General features: G+C 43.0%; 1 protein-coding gene across 6 annotated transcripts in view; it reads right to left on the reverse strand.

The window, feature by feature from the left end:
- The window catches only part of MED14 (mediator complex subunit 14), a 69,909-nt gene that overhangs the window by 52,886 nt on the left and 1,305 nt on the right, over window positions 1–15,718 (reverse strand). For all 6 annotated transcript variants that reach the window (XM_055122541.1, XM_055122538.1, XM_055122540.1 and 3 more), the window contains exons 2-8: window positions 10,394–10,420; window positions 7,919–8,024; window positions 3,721–3,894; window positions 2,974–3,103; window positions 2,407–2,535; window positions 1,528–1,635; window positions 560–692 (exon numbers count right to left, since the gene is read on the reverse strand). In XM_055122541.1, coding sequence (XP_054978516.1) covers window positions 560–692; window positions 1,528–1,635; window positions 2,407–2,535; window positions 2,974–3,103; window positions 3,721–3,894; window positions 7,919–8,024; window positions 10,394–10,420 — 807 coding nt within the window. The remainder of the gene's footprint in view (window positions 1–559; window positions 693–1,527; window positions 1,636–2,406; window positions 2,536–2,973; window positions 3,104–3,720; window positions 3,895–7,918; window positions 8,025–10,393; window positions 10,421–15,718) is intronic.

Raw genomic sequence — 15,718 nt, forward strand, 5'->3', positions numbered from 1 at the left:
CCACATGCCCCCTTAACCCCGCAACACCAGTTTTGAGCACAAAGCCAGAAAGAGCTCATGAGCACCACCAGGTAATGGCCCCAATCAGAATAAAAAAATAAGTCATAGTATAAACAGATCAATGTCTACATATTTAAAACATGTCATGTTCTAAGAAAGGAGTCAATTATGGACTTTTTTTTTTTGGTTTTTTGCTTTTTGGGTCACATCCGGCTATGCACAGGGGTTACTCCTGGCTCATACACTCAGGACTTATTCCTGGCATTGCTTAGGGGACAATATGGGATTCTAGGAATCAAACCCGGGTCGGTCAAAATCATGTCACTAGACACACAGCTATTGCTCTAGAGTAAAACAGATGGGAGAGGGAGAGGGAGGGGGAGGGGAGGGGGAGGGGAAGGGGGAGGGGAGGGGCAGGGAGAGGGGGAGGGGCAGGGAGAGGGGGAGGGGCAGGGAGAGGGAGAGGGAGAGGGAGAGGGAGAGGGAGAGGGAGAGGGAGAGGGAGAATAGTGGAGCATTTAGAGTCAGAGCACAAACCCCCAGAAGGAACTGTACTTACTTCCAAACTGAGAGCGTGAGGCACTTTCCAGCATGATACCTTTCCACCTGCACCAGGTCTCCCCAGCGCTCTCGGATTAACAACAGGGTTTGGGAATGCAGCACTTCTAACTGAAGTGATAAGCAGAAAGAATCTGATGGATACTGTTAAGTGACTCTAAGGGATTACCACAATAGTCAGTAAAATCATTCAAACTCCATTTTAACAAAAGCTCTATTCCCCCAAAAGCTGGCAGTGAGGGAAATTCAATTTCTCCAATGACACTCTGAAAAGGGTTTAAATCGGTGGCAAATTTTAGCAAAAAGTTTTCTACTTCATCTTGAACCACTATAAACAAAATCCAGGTTACCCCTTAATTTGTCAAGTTTAGAAACTGGATACACACGATAGTACTTGCTCTAATTTATGGGGGTTTTTTTTGGGGGGGGGGGTTCTTGAGCCATACCCGGCAGTGCTCAGGGGTTACTTCTGCTCTGTGCTCAGGGATCACTCCTGGCAGGCTCAGGGTACCATATGCAATACCAGGGATCAAATTCAGGTTGGCCATATGTCACAGCAAATGCCCTGCCCACCTGTTATATTATCACTCCAGCCCCTCTATCACTTTTTGTTTCTACCTCCAATGTCAACAGTAAATTCAAAACTCAAGTGTATGGGGCCAGCTGCTATAGTACAGTGGGTAGGGCATTTGCCTTGCATGTGGCAGACCTAAGTTCCATCCCCAAGCACCGCCAGGAGTGATTCCTGAATACAGAGCCAGGAGTAACCCCTGAGCAGTGCTGGGTGTGACCCAAAAAGCTGGGAAAAAAAACCCTTAAGTTTATTATACAAACACGTATTACTATTCTTCACCAGTTTCCAAAGCCCATTTCTAACCAAAAGGAGGAGGGGGAAGTGAAAGAAAATGTGGTAGGGAAAGGGAAATACAAACTTCTTACAAATACAATGCTCAAGTTTTAGAAGGATACGGAGGCAACTGTACATGTCCTGAAGAGGTTTCTCATCAGCAAAAAGTCTAGACTGCACCAGTTGATGGATAAAGTTGATTTGCATACTATGAACTAGTGCTCGTCCATCTTCCATTGGCAGGAGAAAAAAAAGTGGTTAATCAGTTAAGTATACAGACTGTCACCTAAGAGCATTCTGATAATGAATTCTCCAAAAAAATTGAGACAATCTATGGAAACTAGAGAGTATTACGTTGAGGATCAAGGCAACATCTATGGTTAAGAGGTAGTTATAATTATCAAAAATTTGCTTCAAATTTTAGAACAAATTAAAACACATGAATTAGCCTGCAAGAATATTACAGTATTATAATAACAACAAACATGCAAATTAATCTTTTAGTTCATTCTTATCTGTGCATTTCACATCCAGATTCAACTACTGACTATAACCGCACCTGTAATAAGTATGTACAAATGTCTTACAGTCATTACACCCCAAACCAGAGTTTCTGACCATGGCCTCCTTCTGACCTTTTTTCCTACCTTTGGTTCCCCCAACCCTCCAATCCTAAAGGTTGACCCCTGGTTGCATGCTTTGGTCACTCCCTTCTGCAATTTTCACCTGTGGCAACTTTGGAATATCCTGGAAGCACATATGGACCGTGGCTGAGAAAAGGTATCCTAAACAACAGAGCACAACTATTACCTACCATTCACATTATAGGCAATCTAGAAAGAGTTTAAAGCACACTAGAAGATGTAAGTGGGTTATATGCAAACAGTAGGGTCTTGAGCACTTGCAGAGCTTGGCATCACTGGGGGTCCTGGAACCAAATCTCCAGTGGACAGCAAGGGATGACCTGTCCCTGCAACTTAAAATCAGTGCTTATGATTTACCTCCTGTTTCCTTATCCTCCACCAGAATTTCTAGCTTGAGGAGACGCCATGGAACATCAGGGTCATCTCCCATCACGGTCAAAGTAGCTTCAAACTCTCCTTCAACTCGAAACTTCACCCGGCCATTTGCTTTTAGAAAAAGAAGAACGAATCATCTACTTTGAGAAAAAAGCAATCAGCTTCCTGATAACTTTCAGCCGTGCTTTTAAGAAATTTTCAACAAATTGCTTTCAGTCTAGTGATTCCTATGTAAGCAGCAACCAGTTTCCAGGTCATTAAGAAACCAAAGGGGCAGGGGAACAGTTCAAAGGGCTGAACACATGCTTTGAGCTATTGAAGGGGCCGGGTACTACAAAGAACACTGCCAAGAACACTGCCCTCAAGCACCACCAAGAGTGGCCCCCAAACCAAACACTAAGCAAGATACTATTCTAACAAGTCAATCCTTGCAGTACTGTGGATAGAACCCAGGAGTCCACACAAGCACTGCTACTGCTAAGCTACACCCCCAGACCACACAAGTCAATTCTTTTAACAACAACAACAAAACCAGTTTTAGGTACATACCAACTGTAAGATTTGCCAGCTGAGGAGGAAGATCTGTAGTAACCAGTCGGTGTCTAAGAATCTGGTTCAGTTGGTGAAGTGTGGCTTGTTTCTCAAATTTGGTAATTGGGTCTGGAGGAATAATTTTATCCTACAAAAGAGTGTAAGTTATTTTTAGATAACGTCAATGAGGCATCATTTTTATCTGTGCCTTTCTTAACACAGCATTCTCTTACTTCACACAAGGGACATGCATCACTCATTTCTGCAGTGTATGGCCAGTAATACTGACCATTACTACTATGCATTAGAATGCCAATGATTCCATCAGTCACCCAACTAAGACAGTAATCCAACATGATCTGCATGCTCTATTTATAAAACCAACTTAAAGTCACTAAAGTCTTCTACCACTTGAAAGTATAAAATCCAACAGCACCAAGTTAACAACTACCAGAACTACCAGAATTAAAAAAAATAATAACCCACACACTTCAAAACAACCAGCAATCTTTTCAGAACCAAGTTATACGTGCATGTCTGTCCACCTTTCCCAAAAAGAGGGGACTGACCCACCAATTAGTCACATTCTGACTTGGATTCATCTCAAAAATCCTATTTGAGTTACAGAGAAGAAACATCAACTCCACAAAATCTTTGCTTAAAAAAATACTGTGCAGTTTCCCACTGGGCTACTTAATGATAGCAGAATCCAATACCAAAGCCTTCAACTGTTAAAGGGTGGGGTCAGGGATTGAACACACTTACCCTAATGCAGGTGGGCAGTCGTGGATAGGACCCAGTAGTCAGTACATCAATAGCATATGGGATGGCAAAACTAGGCAAGCGAGCATGGACCAGGGCATCTCTAGCTAACGAGGCCAGGCGATCGGCAGTGTCCACAAACAGGATGGCTTGCTGATCTAAAAAGCTTGATATCATCTTTAAAGCAAAGGGCAAACGGATTAAATGACATTACAAACATGAATTTTCTACCACTTTAAAAGGTTATGTAATTTGCTTCTCCATCCTTAACATCTGGAGTAAGGAAAAACATGGAATAAAAGGATTTTGACTCACACAGACTTCTAGAGCTAATTAGTAAAGAAGTTAAAAGCCAGGACTCCCGGACCCAGACTGCATTAGTATGCAGCTCAACTAGCCTTGTTTGACCAAGTTAAACTCTCTATGCCCCAGTTTTTAGAGGACTAAATGTTAATGCACATAAACCCCTTAGAAGATGGTCTAGAACACTTAAAATAGTCAATAAGCTTTGTTCATTCTGAGATCTACTTAGGCCCTCCGGCATAATCCTTCCCATTGACTTCTCTACCCGATGCATTTCATAAAAGTACCACCATGCAACTGACAACTGCTTCCTTGACACTTTCTTCTGGTTCTGGTTCTATTCAAGAGCAATACTAAAAGTCTCCAAGTCCTTAAACAACAACCCTCGCTCTATTATTATCATCATTATCATTATTTGTTTGTTTGTTTGTTTGTTTCTTGTTTTGCTCTTTGGGTCACACCCAACAGTGCACAGGAGTTACTCCTGGCTCTGTGCTCAGGAATTACTCCTGGCGGTGCTGGGGGACCATATGGGATGCTGGGAATCGAACCCGGGTCGGCTGCGTGCAAGGCAAACGCCCTACCTGCTGTGCTATCGCTCCAGCCCCCAATTTGGTTGGGTTTTTTTTGTGTGGGGGGGGGGGCGGCAGGGCACAATCTGTGGTGCTCTGGGGGACCATACGCAGTGCCAGAGAGCAAAACTGGGCCTCCTGTGTGCAAAGCATGTACTCTAGGCCCAACTGTCTCCCCACCTAAACATCCCACTTTATTTTCACATCACCCAATTCCTGACTCACCATCCTGTTCCACTGCCTAGAAATGCTCCACTTATCAGTTGCTAACTTGAAACACAATATCCAGAATGAGTGCCCATATTGAGTACACATTCGCTACATTTTGTTATTCCCACACTCAATTTTGACCTCATTTCCGCAACTCTTGGAACTAGCCAGATAGTTTCTATCACCATAGAGATGAGGAAAAGTAAGGCTGAGGTTAAGACACTTATTCAAAGAAAGGCTGTCAACAAAAAGAGCAGCTGATCTAAAAAAAGCTTGATATCATCTTTAAAGCATCTTTAAATGTTAGAATCAAAAACATTTCTTTCGGCTCTTAGACTGACACAGCCAGTAAAAATGCTACTTTCTTTTTTTGTTTGTTTGCTTGTTCTTGTTCTGGGGCACACCCCCATGGTGCTCAGTACTTACTCCTAAATCTACACTCAGGAATCACTCCTGGAGGTGTTCAGGGATGGAATGGAGTGCTAGGGGTGGAACCTGGGTCGGCCATGTGCAAAGCCAGTACCTACCTTTCTGTATATCGTTGCTCCAATAGCTCCAGCCCCAGGGCTGCTCTCCATGATTAGTAAAATGGATTTCTACCAATGTCACAAAGCTAACTTATTAGTAGCTGTACATCACTGACACACTGCAAGCTGGACATCAACAAAAGACTTGAATCTTTTAATTTCTCTTTTTTTTTTTTTTTTTTGGTTTTTGGGTCACACCTGGCGATGCACAGGGATTACTCCTGGCTCTTCACTCAGGAATTACCCCTGGCGGTGCTGAGGGGACCATATGGGATGCTGGGATTAGAACCCGGGTCAGCCGCCTGCAAGGCAAACGCCCTACCCGCTGTGCTATCGCTCCAGCCCCAAGACTTGAATCTTTTGTACATGAATCTCTATCAATCGGTCTCCCATACTGAACCACAGGACTACAATCTGATTTTAATACATTAAAACCCTTCCAAGGGCCCAGTTATCTCAGATTCTTTTTTAAAACTCAGATTTAGGTCAATTAAAGTCTCTCTTTGGGGAAGACGGGACTGGGGAGGGTGGGAGGGATGCTGGGTTTACTGGTGGTGGAGAATGGGCACTGGTGAAGGGATGGGCTCTCGAAATCTGTATGGGGGAAGCATGAGCACAAAAATGTATAAATCTGTAACTGTACCCTCACACTGACTCACTAAAAATAAATAAAGTATAAAAATAAATAAATAAATAAAATTAAAAATAATAATAATAATAATAATAAAAAAATGAAGTCTCTCTTTGGGCTGGCGTGACAGCACAGTGGGTAGGGCGTTAGCCTTGCATGCAGCCGACCTGGGTTCGATTCCCAGCATCCCATATGGTCCCCCGAGCACGGTCAGGAGCAATGCCTGAGTACATGAGCCAGGAGTAACCCCTGTGCAACACCAGGTGTGACCCAAAAAGATAAAGAAAAAAAAAAGTCTTTCTTCACTCAGGACTCTGTAAAAATGATCATTAGACCGAAGCCAAGACAAAAACTCCCATTGACCTCCTCCAAGAAAACATGCATTAGCCAACCCTAGCAGGTTTTCCAGTGCACATTACTCCACCTTAAACATGGGTAAGGAAATTCTCTAAACAGTCTTTCTCAACCCAAAATACCCTAGCATCAGCTATATTCCCCTGACTTCAAAAATCTCATAAAGGTAAAATTCAGTTCTGAGTTACTTAATGAATCAAGGTAGATCGTTAATAATCATCATGGGTTTTAAGTGTGCATAAACCAGCTTTAACATGGTCAGTAATGATTCTTTGTAGAGGCCAGAGCAATCGTAAGCAGGTAGGATGCTTGCCTTGCTCATGGTTGACCTGAGTTCGATTCCTGGCACCCCTTTTGGTCCCCTGAGGTCCCCCAGGAGCAATGCCTCAGTGCAGAGCCAGGAATAAGCCCTGAGCATCACCAGGTGTGGCCCAAAACCAAATAACAAAATAAAAATTAAATAACATTTAACTGAGCACTACTTTAGATATACAAATGGCCAGAAGTACATGAAAAGATGGTGAACATTAGTCAGCAAGGAAATGCAAATCAAAAACCACAATGACAGAGCACTTCATAGGATGGCTAGAATCATAATGTCTGAGAACAAATGTCCACAGAGACGGGGATGGAGGCTTCCCGTCCCTCCTCCCCCCATGTTGCTAGCAGGAAAGTAAAATGGTGCAGCCATACTGGAAAACAGTCTGGCACGTCCTTAAATGATTAAACTTCGAGCTGATTTCCAGTCAGTCCACTCCTAAGTATATACTCACAAAGGAAAACATTAAAAACATGCCTACACAGAAACTTGAATAAACTGAAGGCGTGAGCAACACGGCCAGTGTGCACTCCCTTCACTGAAACATCAACAGAGAGGGGGCGGGGGCCAGAGGGGAGTTATTTAAAGCAACATTATTCATAATAGCCCCAAACTAGAAGCAACTTAAATGCCCATTAACTGATAAATGCATACACAAAACATATTCTATTCATACAATTTTCAACTGTAAGATGGAACTGCATGCCAATACATGTTACAACATGGATAACCTTTGGCAAAGGACACGCTGAGTGATAGAAGCCAGACCCGAAGATCACAGGTTATGATTCCAATCGCATAAAATGTTGAGAACAAGCAAACCTCAGAGATAAAAGGCTGCTTAGGACAAAGGCTGGGAGATTTCAGGGATGTCACTAAAAGGTACAGATTTTTCTTTTGAGTTGGAAAAAATGCTCTACAATTGGCTGTGGTGATGGGCAAACATATCTGAAATACTAAAAGCCATCGACTCATACACTTTAAAGGGAGAGTACACTTCTAAGGAACCACACAAAAGCTAACCACTTGCACAAAGCCGGCCTGGTTCAATCCTCAGCACCACATAAGGTCCCCGGAGCCCACCAGGAGTGATCCTTGAGCACAGAGCCAGAAATAAGGCCTGAGCACAGCCAGGTGTGGCCCTAAAACATACACACACATATAAAATTACTCACACAATTAAAATGCTTCCCAAACCAAACCAGCAGATAAGTTAAAGCAAAAATTAAAAACTATGTCTAGTGTAAGTTATTTCATACATAAAAAAAAAAAAGGTTTAACTCACCGCACATTTTTCCACTTTGCCAGCATTATTGGCCCATTTTACTAAAGCTAATAATCGAACAAAGAGTTGACGTGTCCGGCTAGCAAACTGCACTATCTCTATTTTCCTAGAAACAGAAATAATTCTTAATGAGCCAACAATTCTTAATAAACCAATATATTTACAAGAAAACTTCAAAACTTATCTTAATTGAGCTAAAATATGACAATCTATTTACAAACATGAAATAAACCACCTAAAGCATTTATCTAAATATGAATATTGTCTCATTTTGCACACTACCTGCATGTTTTGTTTTTCACCTATGAGTAACAATAGAATGTCCTAGCAATAAATCACATTCCGAAAATGTTTAATTGTGGGGCCTGAGCATTACTACAGCAGGTAGAGTGCTTGTCTTGCATGCATTCTACCCACTGGAATCCCATAGGGTCTTCCAAGACCCACCAGGAGTGATCCCTGAATGCAGAGACAGGAGTAATCCCTGAGCACTGCCAGGTGTATGCCCTCCCAACAAAATCCCAACCAAACAAAACACATGCTTAATTGTAATAAAAGCTGTTTACTAAAATTACTAGTTTCAAGGATATATGGCAGAAATTAACTGGGTCACGGAGGAAACCAAAATAGGAATTTTAAATGATGAATTTCATAGTTAAAATGTCAGTTATGAATTAGTAATGTTTTGATAAGGGAAAGGAGCTGAAATCTTAACCAAAGCTGAAGCCATGTTCCTTCTGCAAAAGGACTGCAATCATGCATCCGGGAAGAGCATGATTTAAAAAGCTGAACCACTGAACATTATGCAATTCCTTACCAAACTTTCAATGACAAGCTCGATATTAAATTAAACAAGCAAAGTTAAAGGATGTTGAATACTAAAAATAAAAGCTAGAAGGTCTGTCCATATCTATTTTCACACTATGCCTGAATGTTTTTTCTCCCCAAACTCAGCAATATTTTTATCATCGCATAAAGCTCTAAAACCTTTACTAAGAGCCTGGTTGCCAAGCCATGTGTTAGCTAGACCTGTCAACTTCACGTCAGCTACAAAACCGATCATCATCCTTTTAATGGTTTACCATATGATACTGGAAAAAAAATTCAATAAGTCAGGACTAATGATGGGACCCAGCAGGACACCAGCCTTCCTCCAAATGGACTCTGACCTATAACTCTTGGAGCTGTTCTTCAGTGTCCAACAATTTCCACCCATTATCTCCACATCTCGTCCATAGCAACACCATGATGCAATGCACCAAAAGCTTCTGCTGAAATATAATCCTGACTGAAGACGACAAAGTCTAGTCGCAACTGAAAGCACACACACCACTCACAAATAACCTGAAAGGCTTTTGTAAATATCAGCCAGCAATACAATTATTGAAAGCAGAAAGGAAATGAAGCAGGATAGATAAGTGTCTATGAAGGATCTTAAGAAATAAAACAAGCAGAACATCAGAGACTGGGACACAGCAGAAATGTAAAATGTACTGTAAGATGTGGCAACCACTTATTTGGGTCTAAAAGTCCCAGTCCTATAATGGGATAACAGAAGATGCTAGCCTTTGCTCCTCTCCCCAGTAAATACATTTGTCGATTATTAATTTGGTTTCCCAGATGAGCTCCTGTACTAGGAAGACAATATCCCCCTTTGGAGTCTATTGTTACATGGTTCTGACACCACACGGCCTCGAGAGAGATGGCAGCATGTGTTGCTTTGGCAAAGCCCAATCAGCCTCCAAGCTGAGAGGCCAGAACAAATCCTGGCTTTCATACCCCTTCTTAAAACTGACCAGGCACTCCATGTCACAGGTATGCCTCAATTGTTCCTTCTTCTTTGGGGGAGAAGGGGTGGAATGTAGTCACTAATAAATGCTAAAATCCTCCTGAGTGGCTTGGTGTAAAACACATCCACCAAGAAGACAAAGTATAGACAAGTAGCCTATACTAGAGCTACAACTTAAATTTGCATATCAGTTCTTTGAAGCCTTCTTCCTTTGACCTATGGTTAGTGGCGTCTTACATCCCAAATTCCAACTGAATCAAAGTTCTCTCAAGTACAAAACAGCAACAGCAGTAGGCAAATGTCAATTCTCCCAAGATATCCAATACCACTCTTACTGTTACACCAAGTGAAAAATTAGTAGCCCATTTTCTAAAGCCAGTCTGCTCTGTAGCTTCTTCCATGAAGAGCTGACCTGGCCAATAAAGGTTTCTAGAACATTCAAGGATCAGAGCTCATCTCACATTAAGTATTACTGAGAATGAGAAAATTATATTTTCCAGGGTTCCCCAAACATGAATGGGGGGACTCTTATGCTCTCTGATCATAGATTTCCAATCCACAGCTCTACCACCCCATGTCCATATGTATCTCTCTCATACACACACACACAGAGACATCAGACATACACACACTATTACCTCCACACAGATATAGCAATATAGATATTAAATGTTTTTCATACTCACCTTTCCACATCAGACTTCCTTGGTAGTCTAAAGGGGAGGGGGGGAAAAGAAAGAAATTGACTAAATATACACATACCTTCATCAAAATGACAAATGCTCTGCATTTTTACTCTATTAAGTACATTTAATGTTTCAGTAAAACTGGATAAATACCTATGACAAGGCTTACGCAGCTGCCTATTCATTTTTACTTTTATGGGTTTCCAGCAATATGGCTGTAAAGGAAAAACAAAGGAACGTTTCTCGCCATTTAAAATGCTTCATAAGAGCCAGGGAGATAGCTCACAAGGCTAATGTGCATAGCTTTGCCTGCTGGAGGCCCAGGTTCAATCCCCAAGCACCCCCAGGTGTGGCTGAAAAGCCAAAAATGAAATGAAATGCTTCAAAAGGAGAGAGGGAGGAGGGGTGGAGACAGCTCAGTGGCAAAGCATCTGCCTTGCAAGCAGGAGGCTGAGGGTTTGATCACTGGTGCCACCCACGTGTTCCAGGTGCAGTCACAGTGACTGTGCTGCCAGGGCCCCCCTGAGGCCACAACAATGGGCAGTCTCCAGCCCACTGCAGCCAGGGTTGTACAGATATCACAAGCAAAGATGTTCAAGCACCACTCCCAGGCATAGTATGAGACCCCCAGTCATAGCAACAAGAAAGATCAACAGCAAAGGAAAAGGATTCAGGGGGTGGGGTGGGGGCAGCACTGAGACCCTGGGTTCAATCCCCACACCATAAATAAGCAAATAAAATTAGTCAAAAAGGTTTGCCCGAACCTCAAACATGTAAAAAGCCCCAGTCTTACATGAGCACTCCCGTATCACAATCACTCTGGGGAAAGCAGAACTGTCACAGATGCATGGGACTATTTAGTTGCCAGTCTCCAAGCACACACACCGGCCCTTTTTGTTAGTGGGGAAAATGGATGCTAAGCACACAAAGGGCCAGTGTCAGCTTAGGGTTGTACAGGAATTGCGCTGTTGCATGGCATCCAGATGTAAATGATTTCTACTACTTTTAAACAGTTCAAGTGAGGTCCTGATTTCTCTTTAGCCAGTTCTTCAGCTAACAACCAATGTCACCAGTTTCCCTAGCAAATTATACCATTTAAAAAACTCTTATTGGGGCTGGCGTGATAGTACAGCGGGTAGGGTGCTTGCCTTGTAAGTGGCCAACATGGGTTCAGTCCCTGGCACAGCATGTGGGCCTCTGAGCCCTGCCAAGAGTGATCCCTTGAGCACTGCCGGGTATGGCCCCCAAAAGCAAGCAAAAAACTCTTAATGGGATTGGAAATGAGGCTCAGTGGTAAAGGACCACCTTGCATGTTTGAATCCCTGGGTTTAACCCCCAGCACCACAAAACAAAACAAAACCCTGCAAGATTCAATTGCCTGAACAACCAACCCTAGAGCTAATAACTTTTGAAGAACAAACACTGAACTTAGATCCTCTTCTCCCATCCTTATGGCACAGGAGGAGAAAAACTTCCATGAATTCAAGGTACAAGGAGGGGAAACTTTTAAAACAAGGGGCTGGGGCTGGAGAGATAGCACAGCGGGTAGGGCGTTTGCCTTGCACTCGGCCGACCCGGGTTCAAATCCCAGCATCCCATATGGTCCCCTGAGCACAGCCAGGGGTAATTCCTGAGTGCAGAGCCAGGAGTAACCCCTGTGCATCGCCAGGTGTGACCCAAAAAGCCAAAAAAATAAAAAAATAAAATAAAACAAGGGGCTTGCTTGTGGCAATTCTTAGGCTAGGCAGTGGCTAAAGTTAAGATCTGAGTGCTAAAATAAATTAGCTACGAGCTGAAAGGACCATCAGAGAATGAAGCAGAAATCAAGGCCTATTCCAAAGGACTGCAAGTAACAGCAGATACTGCTCAGTCCCTCTACAAGCAAAAGTTCCTGAGAACACTCCATGAATAGCCACAATGCCGTCAAGAGAGGGAGAGGAGGAACGCCAAGGTTTTGTATGTACAAAAGAGAAAAAAACACCAGGGCAGAGACTTTTCAGGCAGAAAGAATCATTGTTCCAGCTCTTGCCACCAGCCTGAGAAATACTAAAAAAAAAAGCATCTCATGTAGGAGGGGTGCCATTTCAGGGACAAAGGATAGACTTTGCTGCCAGCAAATCCATCCCCTTTTCAATTGCTATAAATCAATTTAAAATGCCTTCGTTGACAACAAAGCTGGTATTTGGGGTAAGAGCCCTAAAATTCAAGAACCGAACAAGGAAGAATTAAGTCACCAAAGCACAATAAAAACAACTTTATATAACCGTGAGAGCCTGGCATTTTCTTATTTCAATTCCAAGAAGTTTAAAAATTAAAAAAAGTAGAACCACAGTTCCTAAAAAGTCAAGGCAGGGGCTATGGCTATGGTTCAGGTCGCTGGAGTGCAAGTTCTAGGTTTTGTTTTTTGTTGTTTTTTTTTTTCTAGTTTCTTGGACTATACTCAGCTGTGCTCAGGGCTCACTCCAAACTCTGTGCTCAAAGATCACTCCTGGTGGTGCCGGGGGACCATATGGGATGCTAGGGATTGAAACGGTCAGGTGCATACAACACAAGCATCTTAACTGCTATACTATCTCTCTAGCCCCAGGAATGCACGTTCTGCAGGCAAAAGCCCCAGGCTCCACATAATTCCTGAGGAGTGCTGTGAATATCCCCAGAGCACTACTGGGTGCTCCCTTGGCCCCCAAGTTTTGTTTTAAAGTCAAAGCACCAGGAAGATAACTTAAAAGGGTGGAATGCATTCCTTGTATGTGCAAGGCCCTGAGTTTAATCCCTTGCACCATATAGCATGGTCCTGACTATAGCACTTCTGGGTATGGCCCCCAGTGGTCCCAGCACCACTAGGCCTGAGCACTGAAGAGCTCTGAACCCTCAGGCCCATACAGCAGGGGCAGAAATGCCAGGAATGGCCGTGAGCTCTGGTGAGCTGCTGGCAAAGCCCAAAAGAATGTGGATGTTAGATGTGAGGGAGAGAAGGAAGTTGATGCACAGAAGAATAAAGCACCAGAAATCTCAAGCCCAAACAAATCAAGTTGTTAAAAATATCCTTTTGACCCTTTAATAGTTCACAGACAAATATAAAATGAAGCAGAAATAAGACTCTCTATGAGTATCCAGGGCCAACAAATTAGCGCAGCAGGTAGGGTGCTCGCCCTCATGCAGCAGACAGGGTTGGATCCTTGGCACTGCAGAGGGTCCCCCCCAGCCCTGCCAGGAATAATCCCTGAGCACCAAGTCAGGAGTAAGCCCTGAGCCTTACAAATGTGGCCCCGCCCAAACAGAAAAAGAATGCTGGATTTACATTAATTCTGATGATTTCCACAAGGAAAAATGCACAATGCTCCCCAGATAAACTAGTTTTGGTTACTAAAATCAAAAGAGAAGCCTTTTATATAATTCTCTATCAAGAACAACTGAATTTTCCCATTAAGTCTTCCACAGTCTGCACAGACAATTCTAGAAATCCATTCATTTGTGAGTTAAATAAGTAAGGATTTAAGCCCTTTCTGCATGCTGGCATTTGTTCTGGGCCCCGGGGAAAGTGGCAAACAAAAATCCCTGTCCTCACCGAACAGTGGCGGTGGTGGGTGAGGCAGAGAGAAAAGAGAAAGAAAGTAATCATGTCTGGTGGTGACAGTGTTGCAAAAACCGGAAGAAAAAAAAAGCAACAAAGGCAACGGCAAAGGATAGAAGGATAGAATGTAGACACAGAGGACCCATGGGGTTATTAGAGAAAGGCTTCCTGATCAGTTTTATGTAACCAAAGACCTAAAGAAAATCTGGGGAAAAAGCAAATGTTCTAAGGTAGGAGTATGCCTGGCACTGCTGAAATAAAGGAGAATATTAGGAAACCAAGCTTCAGAGGGAAGGCAGAGAGCCAAGGAGCCAGTGACAGACTAATGTGCGCAAATTCCATGCAGAGGCCTGAGTTTGATCCCAGGCACTGCCTGAGCACTGCCAGGAACGAAGGAACATACACAGCATTAGGAGCAGCCCAGGAACACAGGCCGGGTGTGGCTCCAAAACCCAAAACCAAACAAAAAGCAGGGGATAAGAGACAGCCCAGACTCTGGGTAAGATGACTGGCCATATGTTCTGGTTTTGCCCAAAACAGTCTCCTGTTTATACCTGTGGCCCAACACTTACTATTAACACCATCTTTCGTCTTAAAAGTGTCCTGATTTGGACCATAAATTTTATGGTCACCATATATATAGGTGACTATTAAAACCTTTTACTCTAAGTGAGATGGGGAACCCTAAAGGGTTGTGAGGAAGGAAGTTTTAAAATGAGCATCCTGGCTCTTTTATGGAGGAAAAACTGCAGGGAAGCAAGAGCTGCAGCAGAGATACCAGTTGGACAAGTGCTGCAGTAACCAGGGTGAATGGGTACCACCAGAAAGCAAGGTTAAAGAGGGGCAGATTTAGAAATCGGAGGTGACGAGGCTGGCTAGCCGTGTGGGACTGGAAGACAGCGGGGCCCAAGTGGCAAGAGGAAGGCTGGAGCTCTATTTTGTGGCGAGAGAAAAAGGTCAGTGTGATGGAGGACAATCAGGAGTTTGCTTCAGGACATTTAAGACCCACCGGGTGTTTAAATGGAAGCATCTGGACAGAACGTGAAATTCAGCTGAGCTCTGTACTGGAGATTTAAGTGTGGGAACTACCATCACATAAAGGGTGTGAAATTCAAACTCTGCAGTAATAAAATAGTTTCTCTTCTCATAACTGAGTCCCAAAAAACAGTACGAACACCACTCTATAATTCAAGGAACTTCTTACAAAACCCCTATGGCAAACCAAATTATACCACTCATAGCAGCAGTTTCAAATTGTTTCCATAGCTAAATTCCAAAAATTTTTCACATAGAACAGGTGGCACCACATACATGAAACTTCTTGGGGCTCGACTCTGGCTATTATGAAATCCAACAGCAAATGGCACAGGAGTTTATTACAGTAACGCCTACAACAATCATGACAGTTGTGGAAGTTTTTCGTTAGACAGGGGTAGCGTCTTTTTGTCCTATTTCATAAAAGTACTTTTTACCAGAACTGAGATTGTTTTACAGAAGTGGAACTTATCGCAATTCCTTTAGCCATCTGCAAATATTCTGAATGTCTAGTAACAAATTTCGGTGACACTTTACAGCTTAAAGTTACATACTCATGCACTTGTACTCCAAATTGAAAACACTGATCTGGAGTCTAGTAAGAGAAAAATGAACTCCTCGTTTCTACATTTTAAAACGCTCAAACAAAATAGTTAAGGTGCCCTTACCCTCCAAAGTTTACAGCGCCCCCCCACCCCGCACCTCCCGCCGCTGCC

This window comes from Sorex araneus, chromosome X, assembly GCF_027595985.1.
Source record: "Sorex araneus isolate mSorAra2 chromosome X, mSorAra2.pri, whole genome shotgun sequence".
NCBI classification, from domain to species: domain Eukaryota; kingdom Metazoa; phylum Chordata; class Mammalia; order Eulipotyphla; family Soricidae; genus Sorex; species Sorex araneus.